The 22,185-nt window shown below is 36.5% G+C and overlaps 1 protein-coding gene across 1 annotated transcript in view; it reads right to left on the bottom strand.

Moving 5' to 3' along the window:
- Window positions 1–256: 256 nt before the first annotated feature.
- Window positions 257–22,185, bottom strand: part of SEMA3A (semaphorin 3A) — a 165,656-nt gene continuing 143,727 nt past the window's right edge. Inside the window, exons 13-17 of the mRNA XM_008629577.2 lie at window positions 20,448–20,489; window positions 14,771–14,928; window positions 10,578–10,645; window positions 4,632–4,774; window positions 257–3,106 (exon numbers count right to left, since the gene is read on the bottom strand). Coding sequence (XP_008627799.1) covers window positions 2,651–3,106; window positions 4,632–4,774; window positions 10,578–10,645; window positions 14,771–14,928; window positions 20,448–20,489 — 867 coding nt within the window. The 3' untranslated portion in view covers window positions 257–2,650. The remainder of the gene's footprint in view (window positions 3,107–4,631; window positions 4,775–10,577; window positions 10,646–14,770; window positions 14,929–20,447; window positions 20,490–22,185) is intronic.

Here is a 22,185-nt window from a genome sequence, read left to right as displayed (position 1 = left end):
TATAGAAAAACATATCTTAGAAGTCTGACTTGTTTCCTCTTCACGCATTGTGAAAGAGGTTGGTTTTGGCTCGATTTTTTTGTAACAAGTTGTTATAGAACCAGTTGCTATGAACATGGAAGAGAAAAAAAAAAGTTACACAGCAATTCCATGAATCTCTAAAAAAGGAAACAAAGTGATTTGGGGTCTATTGAAATCAATCTGTATTTTTCCCACTGAATTCTCTGAGTTTCATTTTAAAACTGTTTCCTTTTGTAAGAAAGAGTATTGTAGTAACTAGATGGTACAAAATAGCCCTTCATAAAAGGCTAAAAAATGTTCTGTGATTAAAATTAAATCATTCATTTGACAACAGTGCTCAGAAATTAACCATAAGCTGAGCTGAAAAATTAATACTCTTGCATAGAAAAGCACATAGCTGGGCATATGTTTTAATTCATCCATATTCAGCACACCATGAAATAATGGGAATTTAACAGCGTACTGAAGTTCACAAGAGTCAGGTTAAACATGAGAAAGACTTAAAGCTGCTTGAAAAATAAATTCCCAAGTGCTTTCTTCAATCATGGCCCTACAGCCTTGTCCTACTCTATTCAATGATTTTTTTTTTTTTTCTGAAGATATAAATGACAAAAAAATCTTGCAAGTTCATCCCCTCCAAAGGATTCAAAGGGGACTGAAGTAACTCGGATGTTAGTGAAAATCCAATTTCTAGGGAGGCAAGAAGCCAAGGCTTCCCTAAGCAGGATACTTGAATTAGTGAGTGGCAAGGAGACTGGGGCACATTGTGACAGATGCTGTCACAGCAGTTGTGTTATACTGTATCTGATAAGGCTGATTGATAGTGTAGCAATAAATTGATAAATTAAATACCACAGAGTGAATAACAACAAAACAGATCAGTCATCAGTGCAGACACACTTTTATATAAAAGCTCCTTTAGCAAACTAAGGATTTTGCTCTAGTAATTTTCCCCACAATGACATTACTTGAAATTATGTCATTTACAGACTTTACCAAGGTAAAATATGAGAGGCTGGAGAAAGATGATCTCAAAAGAACTGGACACCATAGAACTGGGGACCAAAGGCACATCTGTGCTGAGGTGAATAAATCCACTACTTAACTGACACTCATGATGCAAGTACATTGTTTTACCCTGCGGCTCTCCTGTATACAGAATAAGACAGAAGTGCAGGACCAAATTTTCTGTTAGTATAAACTAGTCTTAAGCTGAACTTCACCAATTTACTACTTCAGCAGATTACACCCACAGATAAAACTGTCCCTCAGATCTTAAAATGGGGAGCTGGCTTTGGGGTTGCTATTCATGTGGCTTAGTGTTGTTTCTTTGCATTTTGGTGACCTGGCCCACAGAAGGAATGGAGAACTGAGAGTCAGTATTGTGGACAAATTTCTACCATAGAGCTGGGAACACAACTCTTTAAACTGAATGTGAGCTTTGCTCATGGATATATGACAGTCTATGAGCATCAGTATTTAAATATTAGCATTCACAAAAACGAACCAAGAAAGCAAGAGTGTAATTAGCAGACGGTATTTTAATGCTATTTGTTTTTTTAATTAAAAAAAAAATATACAACTGAAAATCAATGCTCTCCTCTTCATTGGTTCAATCTATAGGAAGGTATTATACAAGTTGAATAATTTCAAATACCATACTTAGAAAAACAGAATGCAGAATACTTCCATGCTATACAGTGACTTTCATGTTAAAATAGCTTAGTTTTAAAATTGCTTTGAAGTTACATGTCATATAGATTACTGACAGGGGAGGAGGTTAACTGCAGTGTGACCAGCTCCCCTGGAAGTTTTCCCAAACAAAAGAGTAAAGCAGCTCATAATTGGAAGTTGTCTTTTTTTCATCTAAACCAATAATTAGAAAGTACAGTATTTCTAAGACAAAACATCTAATCTATTTTAGAAAGGAGCTAATGTTTGCTGCATATTTTTTCATGGTACATTTAAATTATACTTTTAATAAAATACATCTTTAGATCAAAGCTGAAAGAAGTCATCAGTAGTAGGCCAGTGTACTCCACATTTTTTTTTTCTTCCAGATGATGGATGGCTTATGTTGTTCAGGTTTCCACAATCAATCTCATTCAGTATTGTTTTTCCTCTTCTAGCACATATAAACAGGAGAACTGGTAGACAAAACAAGAACAAAATCCTTGTGTCCAATCACGTGTTTAGACGTTCATCAGCTTAATGAGTTCATGCAGTTTTATATAAGTCTAGAAATGGTAGTGCTGCTGATGAAAGGTGGGGCTTGTTTTTCTTTTCTGTAAGATGACAGCATGAAATACAGCATTTTGTTTATATCTCTGTCAAAAGAGAAAGCAAAACTTGCCTGCTGAATACTTGCAGAAGTTTTTGAGCAGTCAGCTAGGTCCAGGTGAGTTATCATCCTTGAAACTCTGGTCGTTCTGGTCTTAGAGCAGAGAGGAAGGAATTGCTAGGAAAGTTAGAAATGGATTTTATTTAAACCTAGTGGAAACTGTTTGACCTTTCCACTCTTGTAAACATCCACATAATGCCATGAAAAGGTTCATGAATATTGCATTTTTTTCCAGTTATCTGTCTATACAAGTTTCTACTTGGATGAGGTTCCTAGAGGTAATGTAGCTCAGACACTACGTGGTGCCCTCTCAAATTCATGGGTCCTCCTGTTTCTACCTTTTTTATTCTCTTGTAGGTGCTTCCACTTATTTGTGTTCACCTGCGCATTGGCAGGCCTTTGCCGGCGTTGTTTGCGGTCTCTTTTCCAAACCTGCTCACAGAACTCATCCATTGTGTTGAGATTGGGGTGGTTGATCAACTGCATGAAGTCTCTGTACCAGATCTTTTGGCTGGGGGTCATGCTGTTGGTCGCATCCTTGGTCTTGGAGCCATCACCGTCTTCTTCTTTATGGAGCAGCTCTTCCAGGTGCTCATTATCGATCACTTCAAGGGTCACCTTGAGCAAGGTTTGCATGAAGCCGTGCTCCACAGCATGACAAAAATAAACACCAGAGTCCCTCCGGTGAAGACTTCGTAGCAACAGGCCCTGTTCTGTCCGGATCACGTGATCATCCACTTTTATCTGTATTGGGAAAAAGTGGTAATTTCAACAGTTATTTTTCATGTATGTGCCACATTATCCTCTAACCATGCTACTTCTTTATTACTGCTCCTTGTAACTGGTAAAACTTGGCCAAGAATTCCCAAACCCACAAAAAAGGAAAACCCTTTGCCAGTCATTTGTAATTATGAAAGGCTCAAATATTCTGGAAAAACTTATATACTGCCAAGAGTTTGGGGGATTTGGAATTTACTCCTTAGTAATTACTGATGCTGAACAAAGATCTGTTTCAACTCTGTTAGATGGAATTGCTGGAAAGATTATGGAAGATCTGAGCCTGTAATGAGCAGAGTCAACATGGATTCATTTGGCTGTATTACTAAGGCCACATTCACCATTATCTTTCAGTCAAACCTAGATCCATTTGCAGGAAAGGTTCCTTGTATTCCGGTTGTGCCTTATTGCAAGAGCCCTTATCTATGGATAGAAGTGGGTTCTGCATAAGTGGAAAATTTACAAACAAGCAATTAAGGATTAAATCTCAAAATTTTAATATTCAAAAAGCAGCTGATCAAAATACTTTTTTTTCTGAATTAATTAATATCTAGAATGTAACTTCATTTTCTGAATGCACATGCTGCTGTAGACAGAAAGGGCACAAACCAGTTTGCTGCTCTCTCACTAAGAATAAATTCTTAATAATTTACTACTTATGCAAACAGAACAAAAATATTTAAAACAGCTAAAGTAACTATTCAGAACATGCTTTGAATATATATACATATTTAAAAATACTTCAATGGAACAAACAAGTTTTTGTTTCCTAGCTTGACCTCCCTACCTACCCGAGTAGATTATACTCTCAAAAATATGCGTGACCTGGCTTGATATGACTTGAAAACTTGGATAATTAATAATGTAAGAATATTGGTGACAAGAAAAGGAGAAAAATAAAGTATAAGCTTTACAACTCAGTGTTTTTCCCTCTATGAATACTGCTTTTGATGAAAAAAAAAGTACAATTTTTCATACTCTTGTGTCCACTACAGTTCTCAGCTCTTCATTCTGACTCTGTGTTATCAGCAATAAAGTCTTAGAGCACACAGCACATGGGATGCTCCTGCCAGACTGCACTTCAGTCAAACAGTATAATTGGGTGAATGCAGTTAAGCTTTTTCTCAAAGGTGATTTTAAGGCCTTTGTGATATTTCAGTTCATATAATCTTTGTAGGATGTTTCAGTCGACACTTAGATAGCACACTACCTTTTTTTGTTTCTGGGATCTCTGATGCAAACCAGTGTGTTTTGCAGGGAGTCTGAGCAAGGAGAGGATATGAATGTTTTCTGCTGTAACAATCTGTAAAACCTATTAGGGAGCTTACAGGATTTTATGGTAATAAGAGTGGGAATATGCTGAAGAAAAATGGGAATTATAATATTCCAGAGAAATTCTGCTCTACTAAAATTATTCTGGGAAGGACTCAGATTGAAGTGTATCTTTATAGAGAAAATTAGTTGCATCTCTCTATTTTTTTTTCTACTGTACCTCTTCTTTGTGATCATCATTTTGCTTCTGGAATTGCCAGTAGACTACGGCACGCTGAGATTTTGGACTGCACTCAAGGAAAGTGCTGCTATTCTCTACTCCATAGATAATCTTCTCCTCCAGAGTCTGACCACTTGGGTTATCTGTAAAGCATGAAAAAAAAAAACCAAAACAAAACAAAATTAAACTACCAGGAAACTAACTCTTAATTATTAAGTAAATTTTTTTGTTTAGAATTTGGTCTCCCTTAAAGTGTTTAAAGATAAAAACTTAAAAAAAACTTTTCCCATATCAGTATACCATTTGAAAAGTATGCATCAACACCTCTATCTTTGTAAGGACCCATGGTAGTAGGTTTGTTGGTTTAGTGGTTTTTTTTAATTGTATTTTAAATCCTAACAGCTGTTAACATCTCAATATGTGAAGTTAATGAATTTAATTGTGAAGTTTTGTGTAAGCCTCATTATTATTCATCAAGGAAAACATCTTGGACACGACAAGAATTTTTAATAGCAAACTGTATGCAATGAGAAAACTCAGGGTGTAGTTGTAGAATGTTTGTAATGATGCCTCCTGGGCTCTATGGTCATAATACTTTAGAGCAAAGTAATAAAACATGAGGCTATTTAAAAGTAGAATAATGTGTTTAGATTATATGGCATTGCAGTTTGCTGAAGCTGTTAATGACCAGGAATGATGTTTTTGAGGAAACGATTTTCAATTAATCATTTCCCCTCATACTGATATAATTTATGGAAATGTAATGAGGTTAATAAACCAGACATTATGGGAGGGGAAAAAGAAGGTTAATAAACCAGACATTATGGGAGGGGAAAAAGAAAGTTAAATAAATTACTTCCTTTTGTAACAACAATGTTTCAAGATATTCATCAACTTGCTGGAAATATCACATAGCTATAGGACTTATATGGTATTTGATTCTTCTCCAATACCACAGAGGCTTTAAGGCATCATGTTTCAACTCTCCACCTTACCTCTTTAAAATGCTGGTATGGACTTAAGTGGAAACAATAATCCTGCAGAGTAGATGAGGAGGAAGGGTTTGGTAGGCTATTTAACACTGTGTTGATCTCATGGGGTTTCCTGACTCCTTGCCATTCTTTGCCTTTCTTTCAATTTTTCACGTTTGATCTTTAGCACTGGAAATCTTTAAGGAACTAGTTTTGATATGTTTTAACAGGAAAATTATGTCTATTTAAAACCCCGTCAGAGAAATCCTTTGTCCAGTTTTGTTTGCTCTCAACTGTGCCTTTCTCATACTGGCCATGTTGTTTAGCAAACACAAACTGTTAGATGACTGCGACAAAGGTAAAAGTAAAATTGAGCTCCTGGCTTACGCTGACACAGAATCAAGTGCCTTTCAATAATGATTTTCAGCCCTGAGAGGATGGCAGAAGGGATGTGGAGCAGAATAAGGACTGATGCTTGCCCAGTTCTCAGAAAACATCAAATGGCCTATTACACTAAACAAATAGGAAATGGGTTTGCTTGCCTTCCTCTGCTGGATTATGGACCTTTTAAGCGAGTGGGGTGTTCTTTTAAAAACCAAGTGAAACAACTGTTATGACATCTCTCAGAAACCACATTCCCATGAAGAATGTCAGTATAGCTTCTGTCAGGAAGATAGGGAGCAGTGGAGGAATGAATTAGAAAGCGAAGGAGCAAGAGAAGGGTAAGACAGCTGGAATAGAGCATAGCCAAGGTGGTGAGGTCTGAGATGGAGCACAGGTGAATTAGTGTCATTGAAACAGAGGAACTGGAAATATGTGAAGAGATTAACTGAATATAATTAGAAGTGGTAAGATAAAGATTGGAAATGGGAATGATAACTGGTAACTGATAGTCTGATAACTGATGGGTCCAGATTTAACACTGTGAATGGCTGACTGATGAACTGAACTCTTCTGTTCCGAGTTAGGTGCTCTAATTAAGGAACAAAATTTACATGGCTGAGCAGGCAGTCAGATATCCTCACATAGTCAGAGAGAAGCTGTTCGATAACTGAACTGGGATTCACAACAGACAGCACATACAGGCCTGCAGCATAAGACACTTACTAGAAAATATCCCCTTTTATAGACTGGGACACACTTGTTACTGCTCCAGCCATGTGTTTCTGTGAAACAGTGATTTACTGGCTTCCATAATAAAGGATGGAAACACAGGAATTTCACCCTAGGATGCACGTTGTGTCTTGATTCCTCTCCCAGGCTCCCTGAATCGTGATTGCAGAATGGCCCAACTTTGACAACAGCAATCCAACAGTTTGGGTGTTTGTATTGGAAGTAGGAATATCAAGTCAAATTTCTAAGCCTAAGTGAACTTTGGGTCCTCATCTCCAGAGTCCTAAAAAGATTATTTAATCAGCAGATTGCTCATTAGGGGGCTTGCAGCACCACTTCATCATATTTTCCTGAACATGGCTTAGTTCAAGTGAATTACATAGGGGCAGAGCACATGTTACACTGTTCTCATTAGATCCAAGGGAGGTAGTTTTCTAAATCCTAAATATCAGTATAAAGGACAAAACCAGGTCTTTCTTTGGTAAAAGTTCTACAGCCTATGAGTAGTAGCATGTTTTTAAGTATATAGAGAAGTTTCTGCTGGAAAACTTAGGTACCTAGGATGTTCTTAGTATCTAAGAAGCTAGTCACGAGTTTTTTGAGAAACTGTGCACTCTGACACCATTTCAAACTTCTGTTTCCTTGGATCTGGTCTATGACATTCTAGTGTGTTAGAGAACACCACAGAAAGTGGGTGAAGTGCTCTTTAAATTTCTTCACAGCTGCAGAAAATACAATATGGGTGACAAACACGCAATGAGAGAAGAAGCATTTTAGAGATTCTTCAATTTCCATTTCCATGATTTGAAGGAGCAGAAGGCAGGTCCAGAAATGGCTATAAAGTTCATGTAATATTTAGCATGTGGAGTGCAAGAAAGTAAGCAGTGATGGAATAATCACAGGATCAGAGTGCAGCTTTGGGACTGAGAAGCTGAAGAGACTGGAAGGAAGAATGAAAGTCTACAACGTTCAGAAAAGCAGCTGGAGGAATTAGAAAACTATAGAAGTCATGAAGTTGGTAATGAAATTCAGCCCAAAATCCTGTCTGAGAGCAGCAATTCCCAAAATGAACCCAACAGCAGTATCAGTTTACTACCCTGATAAATACCCTTTAAGTACATAATTTCTGACATAAGCGAAGAAGTATGAAAGGCTAAGTACTTATACCAAGATTGCTTTGCAGATGAATGAATCTCACAATACAGTTTAATTCAGAGTGATTCTTTGAACTTCCTCTGGGATAAATCACGTAAAAAAGAAGTGTCTCTTCTTTAACAAATTCTTCTTCAAAAAATCCTGAACTTGATAATTTCTTGATAGCACTAGTATGTCACACTTAAACAAAAATTGTCCTCTAGCTGCCACAAAGATGACCATGCTTTTAGATTTAAACATTAATGTCTGGGCAAACAGATGACAGTGAACGATCCTCAGCTCCCTCTAATGTTGCTGTGTAGTCATTTTATACTTCTTCTGCATTTACACCAAAGAGCAACTGAAAAAGCTATGTAAACCTAATTAAAATATTATTGCTTCAGACTGATTGCAAATTTGGTTTTTGCAATGTCTTTAAAAGTGAGATATACATTAAGAGATCATTCTTGATTCATGGTTTTTGGTTCACATGGAGAATAAATTGGCACTTCCTGCAAATGAATGTGTAGACACATAGTAAATGATTTCTGAAGCTTTTTTTTTTGCCTACAGACAAACCCAATTCTTCATCTGTTGTCCAGGGAACTACTAATTACAAACAAGGAATAAAAAATCAGCATGAATTGGCATAGGAAGTTTATAGGCCATGCAGTCATCTGTACTATGTATGATCATGTGTAAAGGACAAGTAAATATAGGAAAATGTATTAGATTTACAAGTCAAGTGATTCAGAGAAAATTTCTCTCATGACCAATCTAAACCACTTGTTAAGCACTTTGACAGTCCATCCGTCAAGTCTAGAATCCAGCACTGCATTCCCTCAGTATTTTTTGTAACTTACTGATCCTTCTAATGCTGTCTTCTTTTCCCCATTAAGTAATACATTCAGTATCTTGCTTTGTACTTGCTCTCCTCATTTTGGCAAAGCTGTTTTAAAGGCCTCTGTGATCAGGTCTGCCATATCATATCTTTGTACAGACCTTGAGTTCTCATAATTGTTGTAATTTAAAAAAACTGCATTTCTGGATTACTGCAAAACTGGATTACTCTCTTTGCTTTGGACAGAACATATCTTTTTCAGACAAATATACAAAAATACAGGAACATATAAAAAAAAAAAAAGTGTTTTGAAATGCTTTTTTCACCTATGAAAATAAAGAACAGACCTGCAGTTTATAAAGCACAGCTAGCAAAGGCTAGAGAACATTAATATGAACATACATGTGGTAGACCAGTTCAAAGTTTTGCTCAGGAGTAAAATATTCAGAGAGTAAAAAGGTAAAGCTAAGAAATGCTTCTGTTGGTATTAAAATCAATGTTTAGTGCCTGGTGAAGTTTTCCTATTGTGGAACTGAAAATCTCAGTCTCAACATAAGGATGGTCTTATCTTCACTGTGTAAGTATTATGCAATGAGAAATTTGTGAGCTTTCTCCTAGTGACAATTGACTAGCTCAAAACTAAACCAGTTGAACATTCATGAGTTCTCAAAATGTGACAATTACATACTGACCACAGTCTATTCAAGCACTTTTAGAACCCCTTTTTCCCTCTGAGTAACTTGGCCCAAGCTGACAATCAGAAGTAAAAAGAAAAGCTATAGTAATGTTAGCTGTGAGTTTCAAATGATTGAAAGGAAGATAGAAAAAGCAATTAGTGAAACATATTGGTAGTGAGTTACAGCTAACACAAAAGTACAATTTTGGACTATTCATAATTTTTTCTATTATGTGGACTGAAAGGACAAGAGGGTTTTGAGGTATCTCCATTTTCAGTCACCTCCTTATTTTTCCCAGTGGTTTAACCCTGAGATTAGCTCAGCTGGTTGAAGCATGGTGCTAGTAACACCATGGTTGAAGGGTTTAGGATCCCTGTATGGGCCACTCAGTTAAGGGCTGGATTCGATGATCCTTGTGATTTCCTTCAAACTCAGAATATACTGTGTGAAAAGTTCCTGTAGATGTGCCACAATCACAAGGAATCACTTTTTTCCAGCAGAGGGAAGTATTGCCTAAGTAATCCCTTCACTTATACCAATATGGACATTTTTAATTTTCTGAGTGAAGGTCTTCTGAAAAGTTTGGCAACAAATTAGTAACTGTGAGAAGTCTGTCAGTCAAACAAGTCAAGAAAGGAATCTGATCATTACACTGTGAAAATGAAACAGCTGACAAAAAAGCAAACCAAAATATGTCTAAGAAAACCCATACTGAAAGCACATGGGACATGCCTGCTGCAAGGACATCCTGAACTTCAGAGCTTTTAGTGTGATACCTACAACAAAGGTCACTCCACATTTTGCCAAGATAGTTACAAATACATTTGGTTATCATCTTATGCAAACTATGTAAAGCAACATGTACATATTTCTTGATGTCATGATGGAAATACGAATCTTTTCTGATATAACATACCTAATGTGATGGCATGGTATTATCAGGGAAGAGAAGCAGGAAAATTAAAATTCTTAAACTGTTTATCTGGGGAAAACAAAACCAAAAAAAAACCCAAATAGACTTTAGTGTCTGATCCAGGCCATTGTAAGCTATCTGAATTGGGATAATGATGTATTTATTATATTCATCTTTCACAGATGTTCGAGACAATTTCACCAACAAATCTTTCACATGCTTCCTACTCTACTCTTTCACAGTCTGTAAATTAATTACAGACAAATTAGCTGCCCTTCAGTGGTGCCCATAACTCACCGTGATGCTGCAGGTCTGAGCAGTGGGTGAGTGGGTCCCCATTTCGGATGTCTTGTCGTCTGGTGCGTCTGCAAAGATCACATTTGAAATCTGTTAGTGCCCTTCTCAGTGCTCAACTGCAACGAATGGAACATTTACATAATTACAGAGGTCACAAGTGCATCTAAACAACACTAGGAAGGAAATCATATTGCTACTGCTATATTCTGTGCATTATCATTTTGTAGAATCGGCTTTACTCTTACAGGTGAAGTCTTCAAAAACTGGTAAATATATACCTCTGGCACTGAGATACTGAATAAATAAATAAATTTAATGCTAATTATTAGTTTTAAATAAATACCAAATAAAACAAACGATGAAGTTTATTTTAACTGTATGGGCAATACTGGGCACAAATAAATTCATTATTTGATTCACATTTACAGAGACTGCTGAAGGATTAAAATATACACCGTAGAGTTTAACATGCATCAAAAGTACACATTTGTGCAAGTACAGAATACTTTGAGTACTGGAGCATCTTTTAGATAGATGAAATGTTAGGATGGGTGGCTTTGAAAGAAAGCTGAAGTGCTGTATTTTCTGCAAAATCTAAATTAAAAAGCATAGATCATCTCAGCCACCATGGGTTTCACCAAAACATTTCTGATAAAACCGTTTACAAAACTGTTGCAAATGGTTTTGTCTTTAGAATAAACAAAATAAAAACTTGAAAAGGAAGATTTTGAAATGTCATTTAGTCTATCTTTTGTGGCTTAAGTCTGAATTCTACCTTTGATTGCATGTCTTTTTAACACAGTATATTCTTCCCCCAGTTTGAATTCTACTGGCTCTTTTGAAAAACATATTGATCTGTGCTAAAAACAAATGTTGTATTTCATAGAAGAGAGCTTTTTAATACAGTTTTGTTTTGCATGTGTTGTTCTCTCTTTGTCTGCTCCTAGTTTTATTTAAATAGCTGTGACACAAAATTCAACTGAGCCAGAGAAAAGCATTTCATATGAAAAGGAAAGAAAAAAAGAACAAGGCAAACAAAGATGTGTTTCAAGTGTGAGCACTTTACTTCAGGAATCGGAGAAAGCCTGAGGGCTTGCAAAATTAGAGGAGAACAAAGAGGATTAGGCTGTTGAACAATGCTGCGATTTCAGATTATGGTACCCAGCAACGGATATGCAAAAGTCAAGTAGCCTTGTAAAAAGCCGCGTTGGTCACTCCCTTGTGACAACAGCCCACATTTTTAAAAGCCATTGTTCTGCAGCACACCATCTCTCTTCCCTCCACCAGCTCTATTTACAGGCTCTCACTAACAGCTCAGCATCAGCACATACCAAGAGTTCTCAGAGGCACAACTGCAGAGCTGAGTCCTCTTGCCTGAAAGATTTTAACCATATTTTTTTCCACTGAAAGCTACAGAAATGTTAAACCTAAAATTAGTTACGTGAAGTACAGCAAAAGCTTTCTTTCTTAAAAAGAAAGCTGGACGAGCATTTTTATATATTTTTCTGAATAAAAACTTCCTTAAGATTATGAGTTAGGCCATCTTAGCACACTTTAATAAGAAGGAATCTTCTGCTGATATATGGTTAAAAAAATGTACAAATCATAATTTCCAGTATCTTTATATTACTCATTACCAATGACAAAATCACACCCAAGATATAAGTAACCATAACATTTTGCTACCCCTTCCTGAATTTTGAAACACAGTATATTTCTAGGACACAATTTGTAGAAAAGAAGTCTGTGGAAAGACTCATATTACTGTCAACGAAGTTTGAATGAAATGTTTAGTTGAAATCTCAGGAAAATGTCGCACATATCACCATTGTATCAACACGATGATTTATGAAATATGAACCAGAACACATCTGCTCGGGGTAAAGTGAAGTGGTCACACTACAGGAGCTCTGAACTGTCATTTAGACTTGTAAAATACACACAGAAAGAAAAGCAAAAAAAAAAAAAAAAAGAAAAAAAAAGGCTCATAAAATCTCATTAAAACAAAAAAAAAAGAAGAAGAAACGAAACAAAACCCCAAACCCTAAACCCAACAATTAGTAAAGCATCTGTACAATTGCCTCAGGAATCCACTTTCCCAATATTTCTGGAGCCTAAAATTACAAGAATCCATTATTAATAAAATGCTGACATTTAAGCTGTTTCCAGCAATGCTGATTTTGTCATTGATGCATTCTGAGCTGGCTTGAGGCAGTGGGTACAGCAGGTACCAGGTGAACAGAGGATCCTCTCTCCCAGTAACACAGACCTCTACTCTGCTGCTGCTACTGCCAAGGGAAAAACTGGGGGAAAGTGCAGAGACAGCAACTTTTTCTTATGCCTTTTTCGGATCCCAGCTTCCCAGGACTAACTTTTTCTTTCACAGTGGCCTCTAGAAGAGTAAATTCTGTACCCCAAGGTTTTTCTGTAGCTGTGCAACCTAGTTTGGCCCCAGTAACCCCCACCCCTTAATCCCTGTAAGAAGAGGTCCCAGTCACTTTACCCCGATAGCAACGTGAGTGTCCTCTACAGCAGTAAGTTGGAGAGATAAGGAAAAGACAAAGAGTCCTATTTCTTCCATCAGTGTAAGCAGAGGAATGACAGGATGATGTGCTCTATGGATCTACTGGCAGTAGGAATGGGTGCCAGTGAATGCTGAGAAAGGATAAGGTTCAGGAACAAAGAGTAGCAGGGAAGTAGCAGAAAACTGATTCAGTGACTCCTGATCTTACTTTCTCCTTGAACTCGGAGGCAGTACTCAACCATACTGATCTCTAATCCTAAAACCTTTTCAGAATAAATCAACCTTTTAGATTCTCCTTGCAAAACACACTGTTCCCTCTCCTTTCCTTCCTCCTCCAGAGAAGCCACCATGCTACCAGCAAAAATAAGAAATTAGCTCATGTAGCTGAGAAAATTTGACTGGCTCTTCTTTTGGGATGGGTTTAATTTCCACTCTTTAATTGTTTTCTAACTAATTAAAGAATTTCACAGAAAGCCTTTCTCAGATTAACTCTTGTTTCCTGGTGCAAAAACAGAACCTGATGTTCCATGAGCAGCTTTTACTTTTGTCATCAGTATTTGTTTAGGATATATTGTAATGCAACCCTTAAAATTTTAATCCCCTCCATCTGAAACGTCTGTGACACTAATTCAACTTCTCACCCTTTATACATTTCATCTCCCTCAACAACCAATCTAAACCTGGAATTTGAAGTTCGGACACTCTCAACTAAGTATTTGCTGCAATTAATTTCATGTATATAAACCCTTATGTACATAAGCCCATGGATTCCTTGTTTCTTCATAAGTGTGATAAGTCTGGCATATTTAATTTAATGTGAGCACTTTTTTATCATTTTACTCAATTTATCAAGGGAATCTCAACACTCCACCAATGTCTGCTATTTGCAAATGTTTATCTATTCAGTTATTCCCAACTTCTGCTTCAATAGCCAGGAGCTCTTCAGCAACTGGCGTGTATACTTTTAGAGTTTCAAAGATAAAGGGAGGCAAAGAAATTAGTACTATAAACCTTCAGATCAGGCAACTAGACTTGTAAATTTTTAATAAAATTGATATTTTTGACTTGTGGAGTCAGCTTTCCACCAACTCTTGCATTGCAAAGCCTTTAGCATCAGTGCAGAGTGACTGTAAAACAGTGGTTGTTCTGATCTGGCAGAACAACTTGGACACACATCAACACATACAAGTTATACTTTCGAATAATAACAATAATGTCATATATCACTAAAAAAGATAAGTTTCTATTGATGTCCAAATATTTTAGAAATATTTCTTTTGATTCAGAGTTCATGAAAATGCAGGATAATTTACTTGGGCAGGTAGTGATCTCATTTTGATTTTGAGCCCCCTCCTAATTTTAGAGAAAATAATTTTTTTTTCTTTTTGCTGTTTACCAATGAATATAAAGTTAGGAGTTAATTTCAGAGACAACTCTTGTCTGAATGTTTTCTTACAGGAGCTTTTTAAGCCAGCCCAAGAAGTAGCAGTGGTCACTTTAAATCAACCAAGACTTCATATAGCATGTAGCTCCTACAATGATGTTTTCTTTGGAAGAGAAAGGGCTCCAGTTAACCATCCCATGAAAAATCTGCAAAGCCCTCTGGTCATATTGAGACCATCAGTTAAAACGAATAGCAAACCATGCAGGCATCCAGAACTGTCCCTACCTCTTAGCAGTGGGGAAGTAACGTGAACACGATGAGCCATCCCAGGCACAGTAAGGGTCTCTTGCAAGGCAACACTCAGCACAAGCTTTTCCATACACATCACAGCGGTGTAAAGGAAGCTGTGAAACTCCAGTGGCTGAGCCAATGTAGAGCTGTTGCTGTTGTAAAAGTTAAAAACAACAAAAAAAAAAGGTTAAAAAATATCGCAAATTACAATTTTCTTTTTCTAGGAAAGCATAAATATATTATATAATCATCTGTTAGGAGCACTTCAAATACAATAAAGAATCATGATTCTGATGTATGCGAAAGGAATGAGAACAGAATTGTCCCCAGGGTAAAAAAAATCAAATAAGAAACTTTATTTTTTCATTAAACTCTTGGTGGTTCCCCTAAACAGTAAGAAAATTAAACTACTCTTAAGTTTTTCCTTTTGTATTCAGATCCTCGCACTGGGAGAACACTACAGTCAGTGACAGAACACAATGGAGAACATGCTTTTGAATTTGAACAAAATGAACAATTTCAACATACATTTCCTAAGCATTACCTCAATTTATGTATGTGAGGGGGAAACCTGAAGTAAATTATTTCAGACTGATGCTACAATATTTCAATTTGGAAGCGCTGCCATGCATGCAGTTCTTTGCATGTCTGGTAATTCCAATGTTTTGTACTCTTTTCTGTAAGTCACATGATTTAACTGGAACACATCTTTAATGAGGGGAGAGGTTTTATTTTATTTTGGATAAAAAACAGTGTTGAGTAGAAGATGCAGTTCAAATGCAGAAGTAAATAAAAAAAACATGCATACAAAATGAAATACAGCCTTGCATGGCATCACAACAGAATATCTTGTCTCTCTCAATTTCCTCTCTGATATCAAATTCATGTGGTCCACTAGGGAAGTTGGCCCCCAGAGGGATATGAGAAAACTGAACTTCTGATCCCATGTGAAAGTCCAAACAGAGATATTTCAGATTACCAATAATTCACAAAGAAAACAAGAAAACAAGTATGAGTGGGATGCAAAATGAGGGGAACACTAAATAAACAGATACACAAAAATTCAAGGGCATAATCCTTCTGGTTTGGAAACGTCGACACTTTGCTATCAAATCTTAAACCTTGTCAGCCAGCACCCACAGTGGAATGATGAATACCTTTCCTAAGGTCCCACTCCAAGCAGTCCCATCAAGAAAATACAAACTTGTTTTAATTTTTCTTCATTGGAAGACATAGAGCTGGTGTAAACAACAGAATTTCAAGAAATGTCATCAAAATTCTTCGTCTCCTGCATTGCAGTGTCCCAGAGGTACCATTTCCAGGGATTTGGGGATGGAAGATGGCTGAGGTCACCTACCTACTAGAAATAATGAGCACTGGATACCAGAGATAGCAGCACCAAAAACACTCATAAAAGGTGCTGTGTTAACTTCTTTCAGAGACAGCAGCTTGGCAGTTTATACAGACATATTAATCGTAACAGAAACATCCCGTGCATTTATATAAACACTGGTATTTTCTCAAGGAAAATATGACAAGGAAAGCCCCCAAAGGAAAATTCACTGGCAAATTGAAAACTAAACCCTTTCTAAGCAGCTGTTTCCATCTATTATAGTTTCATAGCTGGGTTGTAAACCCACATTCTCCAGGCAAAAATCTCTGACCACACAGGGCTCCGCACAAAGCCTGAACTGTACAAACCAGTCCTAGTCAGCGTTGTAGCCTTGAGAAGAGATGACAGGCAACAGACAAGATGAGCTGCTTCTCTCTAACTTAAGTCACTTAATCAAGTACCCACCTTAGGGGTACATCCTGCAGTAAAAAGAGCAGCAATTCAAATCTTAGGTGACCTAACTGCTTCTCAAGGGATGCCTCTTCTCTTTACTGATTATGGAGGCAGCATAGGTCAAATTAGAGCTTCAGTTAAGTATCTTAAATGTCCAGATGGTATTGATCTGAGTCCTGTGTAATTGGGGCATTAATATCTGTATAAGCATGTAGGAACGTGTGGTGCAACTAATATAAAAATCAACCCAGAGAATGCACATGGGAAAATAAAGAATGGTGTAATGGTTTCCTATGTACCTCTGTAACCAATTTCATTTTGCAAAAGTCCCATCCCTAATTTTCAGTAAATGTCTTTAGAATTAAAAAATGACCAGAAACATAAGAAAAAAAAAAAATTGAGACCAAAATAGGGTTACTTAAAAACTATATTCCTTGTAGATAAGTTTATAGTTCAGTCAGTGAACTGCAACATGTGTTTCAGGTGCTGCACAGCCTGAAGGCTGCTGCCCTGTTTGCTGCTCTTCTGATCATGGTTTTAGACTCCAGCTGGTGATCATTATTCTGGACACTAACAATATAAAAATCCAGGCAGTATGAAATTCAGAAAATAGAAATAGAATTATTAGCATCAACGATCTGACCTTACTCTGCCATACCATAGTCAAACGGCCTTTTGGGCAGTCTCTCCCAAAACATTGTTAACTGTTAATTTAATGAATGACTATCAGATCAAACCAGAGAGAGGGAAAAAAAAGGTTGTCCTCTAAAAATTCTTGCAGAAGTATTAGAAGTCAAGAAAAACTCAAGAAGAGACTAATATTTAAGTGATCCAGTGGTTTCTGGTTGCCCCACAGTGCTGCCCAAAAAAGCAAAGACATAACAAAATGGGAAAAATGTAATGCTTAAGAGGAAGAACTTAAGCAGAATTTGAAAAGTAACTTTAGGGAGCATGAGATTCAAATATCATTTGATTTAATTTAATGTCTTAAGAAGTAATGCGGAATAGTTCAGCATGCTGTTTAAGTGATATATTCATTTTGAGCTGGTCCTTTCTATGTGCCCACTATGGACAGAAATGTTAATCTCTGAATAAAATTCAGTACTTGGTGAAATATACTATAAAAGTGGCCACTAAGGTATTTCTGAAGGTGTCTGCCTTGCCTTTGCTTGAAAATCTTATACAAGAGAAACAAAAGCTCTTTGTAGCAGTTCACCAGACAAGGACTTGCCCTGTATCAGCTAAGGATCTCCTTATCCTTTTCCCATGTCACCAGAAATCCAATGGCTTTTTGATGGAGCATCACAAATCTGACCCTGAGAAAAAGGTGAGAGGTTGCTTTGCAAAAAGTCACCTTTGATTGAAACCCCGGCTGAACTTTTTGGCCTGCTTCCATGTTTGTAAACCAAGGGAAAAATTACGGAGCTTCACCTGACAGGCTCAAAGCCAAGTGGTACCGTGTCCATCACAGAACTGGGAGTTTAGGCAGCTGCAGGGTGTTGCAGAGGCTCAAGGATGCTCTGAAGGTTTGTGTCTATTGCTAACAAAGCACAAACTGTTTAAGTGATAAGGTTACACGAGCCTAGGGCTCTGAACACAATCAGGAGGAATGTGTAGCTTCAGTGAAAAATAAAGACGTAATTCCTGTGAGTTAAAGACAGCAGAATGGAGAAAAAACATATTAAGGCTTAGTCTTGCACATAAAAGCTAAATTTCCTTACTCAAAGCCACTCTTGCTCAAGGGCCAAAAGCATACTCAGAGAGAGAGAGAGAGAGAGAGAGAGAGAGACGGGAGCTTTAGAGCTTTATATAATTTAAAACTTAAGCTAAGTTCCGCTCCTGAAGAATTTGTAGATTTTGGTCTTTAGGAAGAGTAATTTGTAACATAACATATTGGCATGATGGCAAAAGAGGTAGCTTTGAACAACCAGAGCAGTAAAACATTTAGAAATAAGGAGAAACTCCCTGTACCATGTTTTTATAATTGGACGAACGATTTGTTAGTGAAAAAACAAAATGAAGTGATTATTTTTAAGGCATTCAGTAGAACATGCTGGTTTTACTATTTACATTTCAGGCTCTGGCTTTCCACAATGCATAGAATTATCGTGCTGTTTATACGAAAACCACCCTGCTTATCAGAACACAATGACTAAAGTGTTTGAGTTATAGAACTACAGTATTTTTAAATCATAAATGTAAAATGGAAACATGTTGCCATATACTTATTTCATACATACTGCCAAAAGCTTGTCATAGTGTATCATGATTCTGTCATTTTTAGCCTGAGGGTGGTTGATTTTTCATGAGTTTTACTCTGCCTGAATAACTTGTGGTTTATGCTCTTTTTTAGCTTTAGACAATTTTAGCAGTGTAAATTTGTTTTCAGAAAACTCAGGGAAAATTGTAATCTCTCCTGAATAACTAAAGATGCTTTGAAGAAAAAGCTGTATGAAAATGCATGGTCAATTTTCAAATATAATTGGCTGCTTTAAGGCAACGTACTTATAAAAATAATCCAAAGCAGAGCACTTTGGTATGATGTGAACATATATACAACCTGACAGGTTTGTTTTTAACTATCCCAGTATTCAATACTACCTTTTTCTTTGTCCTGCCATTTTTGCTGGTTTAGGTGGTAAACTGTTAGAACAGTGTCCCCCCCAAGACAGTTTCTGTCGAATAAATGAATGCTTTCAGACAGCTTTCCTAAAGACAGTGAATTCAGAGTTAAATATGCAGCATTTAAAATATAATATTGTGCTCTGTCCATTACAGAATGAATTCAACTTCTGTTTAGTAATGTATAAAGGGAGGTAGATTAATTAACTAAATTTTACTTATTACGTGCACAATTTTTAGTGCACCTAGTCCTGAAAGTAATACCAAATCTCCTCATTCCTGACAATGACATTAAACGAAAACAAGTTCCTTATATTTACCAAATAAGCCTTTAGATCAGCACATATATGAAAAAGAAAAAAAAAAATAAATTTGACACTAAATTTTATGTCTCAGACTCCTGAGACAGGAAATGACAGTGGCTGGGATCCATCCACCTAATTCCAAGCAAACTAGAAGATAGGCCCCTAATACTCACTTCATTCCTGGACTGCAAACCAATGTTCTTCTCACAACCACATAATTCATCAAGTGCTTCACAAATTTGCTTAGAAATGGAGGAATCACCTTTACTGTAAGTCAGACAAAACTTTACCTCTATCCATCAAGAGGTTCAGCTCATTTTAGTTATGGTCTGGTTTTATAATACATATCTTTTCTATAAGCAGTTAGCTATTAGTGTACTCAACAGAAAGTAGGAAATATAAATTTTGGATCTGGAACCCTTATCCTAACCACATCACTGAACCAGAAGGTGACGGAAAATTTGGACTGCATCAGATCTGTTAATCTTTTGTTAAAGCTGAATGACGCGCGTCCGGGAACGGAATGGGCATAGGACAGAAAGACAGGAGGATGTCCCATTTCCATCCTTCCACCATCTGCATTTTGTACCAGACTATTCCTACAGAGACTGGAACTAGTCCCATTAAAAAGGGACCAAGTTTGGCCACTCCTTTTGAACAGCCTCTCTGTCATGGAAACACTCTACAATGTGGATTTTAATTTTTTTTTTTTCTAGAGAGCCACCAGACAGCTGGCTAGTTTTTGTTTAGTTTCCACCTTACCAGAAAGTAACACAAACTAGGCTTTTCCTTTCCCTGTTGCACATCACATTTTCCTGAGAAACTACTGCTGTTTATGTAAAGGGATGGGATGCTGCTGCTGCAATTAATATGTCTCTGCTGACTGCCAAGTTACTGTCTCTAGAAGACAGAGACCAATAAATATTTGAAAGTGATTTAACATTTGTGCACACAGTACCTGCTTTGTGGAAATCTTCATTGCTGAAATGACAGTGGGTTCCTAGGGAAAAATAGAGTTAAAATATAAAGTGAGCTGTAAACATAAAAATGCTATTACAGTGCTATTTGCACAAGGTAGAAAACCCTGAAATTAAACTAGATACTCCGTAGTAATAGTCCTTCTTGTTGTCTTGTGCAGTGGAATAATTTCTAGCTGTAAAAATGCATGTATCTGGGTGCATCTTTGATTGCTATGTTGACCGTAGGTATTTCACTTCCCATTTTTAATACAGTTTAATTGTGATCACTTTGTCACTAATTTCACATCTTGAAATTGCTATCCACACTTAATAACAAAATTACTTTTAAAGAAGTTCCCAGGTAATACAAAAATAATAATGGCTATATGAAAATTCATAGATACTATCTATTAAAGATAATAACACTGAAATAAGCAACTCATTTTAGTATATCAAGGTGAAAACCCCATTCCTGTGAAATTTTCCTCATAAGAACAAGTTCTAATCCCAAGTACAATCTCTTTAACTGCACCACACTATTCACTTACAAAGAAGTTACATGCATTTTCAGAACATGCAACCAAAATGAGCAAGAGGTTCTTTGCACTCTGGAATATCCATTATTTAGTCAACTGTTACAACTTTTCGGTCCAGCTTCTTGGATGGATTTTCATCTTAAAAGTGGCATAATAAAAACTGTGCAAGTCAGTTCTGTATGAACCTTATTCCATCTAGAAATCTGTTATTTATCCCACACATCATACTTGTGGTTATATACATTAATAAGGTCCTTATTAAGCTTTTACACTTGTAGAGCTTTCAAATTGCTTATCCTGAGAGAATTTGATATGGGTCAGTGGATGGTAAGCATGGACTTGCCTTTACAGAGAGGTTAATAGACCTTATATTAGAAAGCATCAATTAAATATAACATTTGAATGGAAATTGAACTCATTAATTTGTTTGCTCAGCTGTTCAGAGACATATTGCACAAAAGGGGTTTAAAGAGGCATTTGTTATCAATGTAACAGATACGAAAGACCTTCAGCTTTGTGGAATTATAAATGAAAAGCATTGTACTCAGCACATTACAGCTTAAGCATCAAAATACATTGTTCATGATGCATGTATACTCTTTACAACTAAAGAACACTTACATTTGAAAGATTCATATCTTATGTACACAAATTCTGCTTATTTCACTTAAGTACATTAATGCCCTCTTTAAGGCTTAAATACATGTCTAAAGAGATAAATGAGCTTTCAAGTAAATCAGAATACCAAAATACTTTCATGCAATGAAAAAATAAACATGTAAAGTAAAATTCCAAATTTGAATTTGCAATTAATGATTCTACTTTTGTAAAACCTTTCTGAAATAACATTAATTCCATTTTTTTTTCCTTCTTTCACTTTTATTTTTTTCTGATGTCCTCTAGCTTGGCACTTCTACTTGTTTCAGGGAAGAGATTCATACATGATCAACAATTGCCAAATTACCCTGCATTCATTTAATGACTTTTGTGTGTATAAAAAAGAAAAAAAATGTTGGGAGACACAAATTACTTATGTCATTTTCTTCTCACAGTTTCTACTTCATTTTAATGTAAAAAAAAAAAAAAAGATCCCTAGATTTCTGTCCACAAAAAACCCCACAGATTGCAAGAACAGGGACACATATTGTTCACAGGTATCTTGCACTCGAAACAGAGGTTTCTGAGCAAGATTGGTACCAGT

The sequence above is a fragment of the Corvus brachyrhynchos genome, unplaced genomic scaffold (assembly GCF_000691975.1).
Source record: "Corvus brachyrhynchos isolate BGI_N302 unplaced genomic scaffold, ASM69197v1 scaffold50, whole genome shotgun sequence".
NCBI lineage: Eukaryota > Metazoa > Chordata > Aves > Passeriformes > Corvidae > Corvus > Corvus brachyrhynchos.
Note: the sequence above shows the minus strand (reverse complement) of the source record. Positions and strands in the feature narration are given on the sequence as shown.